This window comes from Malus domestica, chromosome 08, assembly GCF_042453785.1.
Source record: "Malus domestica chromosome 08, GDT2T_hap1".
Lineage (NCBI taxonomy): Eukaryota > Viridiplantae > Streptophyta > Magnoliopsida > Rosales > Rosaceae > Malus > Malus domestica.
In genome coordinates, this window is record NC_091668.1 from 20,027,165 (window position 1) to 20,031,537 (window position 4,373).

The 4,373-nt window shown below is 38.9% G+C and overlaps 1 protein-coding gene across 1 annotated transcript; it reads left to right on the forward strand.

Moving 5' to 3' along the window:
* Window positions 1-3,133: 3,133 nt before the first annotated feature.
* Window positions 3,134-3,877, forward strand: LOC139198085 (uncharacterized mitochondrial protein AtMg00810-like). The gene is made up of 2 exons (XM_070826344.1): window positions 3,134-3,471; window positions 3,601-3,877. The coding sequence occupies exons 1-2, from the start codon at window positions 3,134-3,136 to the stop codon at window positions 3,875-3,877; spliced, it is 615 nt and encodes a 204-aa protein (XP_070682445.1).
* Window positions 3,878-4,373: the final 496 nt, after the last annotated feature.

Here is a 4,373-nt window from a genome sequence, read left to right on the forward strand (position 1 = left end):
ACATCTTACAACCCTCTTAAGCTCATCCAACCTGATAGAAGGATGCGGAAAAGCTCTATAATGTTGTATAATAGTATTGTCTTAACCATTAAAGAGGCATTATATTCTCCATGTTCTGGAAAAACATTGCTGAGTTTTAGAGATATTCGAGATAATCAATATCATATTGAAACCATTGAAACTAGTGGTTCTAAATTTCTTTGTATCACTTCTTTCAAGTATGGCTAGAAGCGTATTCAAGAGAAGTTGGAATGTCTCCCGAATAGGTTGTACATCACAACCATTCGCTGCATATAGACCCACCATGTGGCATGCCTTAAGCCTAGTTTCCAGAGAACTTTGTTGCTTTAGCATGATCGTATGGGACATCCTGGACGTGACATGATGCGCCGTATCCTTAAATCCTCTCATGGGCATCATTTACATCCCTACGTTGGATTCTCACCATGCAAAGCTTGTTCTTTGGGGAAGAATACTCAACCCTCAATTACAAAGATTATTCACAACCCTTTTAAGTTTCTTAAGAAGATTCAAGGGGATATTTATGGACCTATCCAACCAACATGCGGACCATTTTGATACTTTATGATGTTGGTTGATGCATCAACATGCTGGTCACATGTCTACTCACTGTCTATACTTAACGCTGCATTTGCGAAACTCCTAGCACAAATTATTAAGCTTAGAGCTCACTACCCTGATTATCTAATCAAGTTAATTCGACTGGATAACGCTAGAAAGTTTACATCAGACTTTTGACGATTATTACATGTCAGTTGGGATTGAAGTCGAATATCATGTACCCCTGTTCACACCTAAAACACCCTGGCAGAAGCTTTCATAAGGCGCCTTCAATTGATAGCTCAGACTTTGGTTATGCAAACCAAACTGCCGGTATTTGCTTAGGCTATGCAATATTGCACATAGTTATGTTGGTCTGCTTGAGGCCCACCGCATGTGAAGCCCACGAGCTATAAGTGGGTTTTCATGAGGAAGCGTAATAAGAATAATGAAATAGTGCGATACAAAGCACGCCTTGTAGCGCAAGGCTTCTCTCAGCGCCTTGGGATTGATTACAAGGAGACGTATTCCCCCATAATGGACATCATAACGTTCTGCTACCTTATCAGTTTGGTAGTTTCTGAAAAACTGGATATGCAACTTTTGGACGTAGTAACCGCGTATCTCTATGGGGATCTAGATAGGGAAATCTACATGAAAGTTCCAAAAGGACTTCCATTGGCTGGTTCAAATAGTTCTAGACTATGGAATGTTGAAAATGTGCCCTAAAGCCAATCATATGATGATACTTTACGGACATTTCACATGTTAAACTAATCTAGTTTAATATAAAGGGCAAAGATTATTGTTTAAAGCTGTCTCATTTAAATGTTATATGCTTAAACAATAAGTCCAAGGAATATGTAATTGGGAGAATGTAATCTAAAGAAGTTAGATTCATAAGACCATTCTATTTTGTATACATATCTTAAACGTTCCTGATCATAGGATTGCCAATTGGTCATTGATAGTCCGTTAAGATCAGTACGTGCCATGTCTTCTCTTAGAGAGAGTGACTGGTCTCGAGTCATTGGTGTGATTGACACCAAGACAAGCATGTAGGTGCTCAATAGAGAATGAGTCCACTGAATGCGATCAACAAGGAGTTCTCATACTCATGTCACATGAAAACTCATGGTTGGGATAATGCAAAGTAGTCATTTGACCTGAGGCATCATAGTTGTCTTGTAGTTAGGTCCTTGATCTTTGACTATGTCAAAGTCACTCCGTCATAGAGTGTTCACGGTATAGTTGGGGTTAAGCCACTTAACTATGGAGGTAAGTGAATGTGCAACAAGGAATCTCTAACCTTCAAACCGTTTGAGGGAGAATACTCTATGATATGATTAAGAATCTCTGGCCAGAGTATGAATGAGATTTAGGAAGTTGTTCCAAATCACATTCAAGGTAATCATATAAGTAAGAGAATCACATTGGATAGTAGACATGAATAAACTATCAAATCAAACAATGTGGTCAAAAGTATTAGAGAAAAATTGTATTGCATTGTAATCCTAAACTGAATAGGTTTTCCACCTCTTCTGATTAGCTTGGGTAGCCAAGACATACTGCTAGGTGTCACTCATGGTTTGTGGAAGCCCTAAGAGTGTATAATCACTAAAGGGAGAATTGAAAGTAAGTTTTATTTCACAATCGATTTGAAAAGTTCTAATCGCCCATACCTCACTAAAAGGAACCTAATGGATCGTACACCGAGTAAGGTAGAGATTGAAGAAACAACGGAGATGAGTAAGGATAATTAAATGGTTTAATTATTTATGGGTAGGATAAATTAATATTTTAATTAATCAAACGAATAAGTTTGATATAAACCTCGGGTTAGTTTTGAGCCGCAAGGCCCAATGGGATTTGAATGTCAAGTCCAATAACTCAAGTTGTATGACAACTTGAAACACAAAGGGCCTCAAAGCCCAAAGAACCCAATATGACCGGCCATAAGAGTGAAGGGTAGTGAACTTGGCTTAATTGCAAGTTTGTCACTCCATTGTGAGGTGGTATAAAGGCAACTTTATAGCCATTTCATCCTTAGGGTTTTCTTTGGAGAAAAGATGAGAACACAAAGCTATCTTAACTCTCTAGGAGGCCGGCCACCTTGGAAAAAATTACTAGCATCTATCTCTTCCTAGATCACTCATCTCTTCATCAATGCTCTCCTTGGTGTGGAGACTTAGAGGTTCTCTATTTTGGGAACTTGGAGAATCCATTCATCCATCTTCTTTCAAGAAATCCATGGAGCTAAGAAGAAAGGAATGAAGGCCCTCTCTCTTGGGTGATTAGCCTTTGATTATGCAAAGAGGATTCAACAAAGGTATAAGATTTCTCAACTCACTTTGTTTTTTAGTTAAGCCTTGGTTCACCACAACTACTAGGCTTTGAATTTCATATGTAAAGTTTTGTTTTGAAGGCATTCAAGCATGATTCTGCCTTTTAATTGTTAATTGCATGCATACATGTTGCTCAAATGAACAAGTTTCGCAAATAATTTCCTTCACGGAACACTCTCTCTATTAGATTGAGGAGATCACTCTACGGATTAAAACAATCAGGGTGGATGTTGTATAATCATCTGAGTGAATATTTGACAAGTCAGGGTTATGTGAACAACGAATTATGCCCATATGTGTTCATAAAGAAGTCACACTCCGGATTTGCGATCGTTGCAGTTTATGTCGACGACATGAACCTCATCGGAACTCCAGCAGAGCTTGAGGAAATTACCGTTCACTTGAAATCGAAATTTGAGATGAAAGATCTTGGGAAAACTCAATATTGTCTCGGCCTGGAAATTGAGCATTGTTCAGATGGAATCCTAGTACATCAATCGTACTACACCCAAAAGGTGTTGCGATATTTTAATGAGGATAAAGGGAAGCCTTTGAGTGCTCCTATGTTAGTTTGAACTCTAGATGCTAAATAAGATCCCTTCCATCCAAAGGAGGATGAGGAAGAGATTTTGGAGCCTAAAGTTCCATACCTAAGTGCAATTGTAACTTTATTGTACTTGGCTCAATGCACTAGACCTGACATCTCCGTCACTGTTAATCTTTTGGCTAAATACAGCAATGCACCCACACATAGACACTTGAATAGTGTTAAAGCCATTTTCTACTACTTCAAGGGTACGACGAATTTGGGTTACTTCTACACCCACAAATCCTCCAAAAAAGCCGTTCCCCCCTTCAGTTCTTGGGTTGATTCCTACCGTATTGGTTACGCAGATGTTGGATACCTATTTGACCCACATAGTGCACGTTCTCAAGCGGACTATCTTGAAGGTCTACCAAGCAAACGCTAGTTGCAACTTGTTCGAACCATGTTAAGATCCTCGACCCGCATGAAGCATCGCATGCGTGCTTTTGGTTGAGAGTAGTCATGGAACATATTCGAAGCACTAGTGGTCTTACTACCATCGTTAACCTTCCTACGAAGATCTTTGAAGACAATGCAGCATGTATCGAGCAATTAAATAAGGGATACATCAAAGGAGACAACACCAAACACATACAACTGAAGTTCTTTTATTCTCACCAACAACAATAGCATCAAAACATTGAAGTCAAGCAAATTCGTTCCCAGGGTAACTTGGCGATCTCTTTACCAAGTCACTGCCTAAGTCTACTTTTTAGAAGCTCGTCCAAGGAATCAGTATGCATTAATTTATTTGAGTTGAATTACTTGTAGTTCTCTTATTTGGAAGTTATGTCTAACTCAGGGGAAGTATCCTAAAGCATACTCGCTTGATCTTAATGTACTCTTTTTCATACGATTCAGATCATTTTTCCCACCGGGTT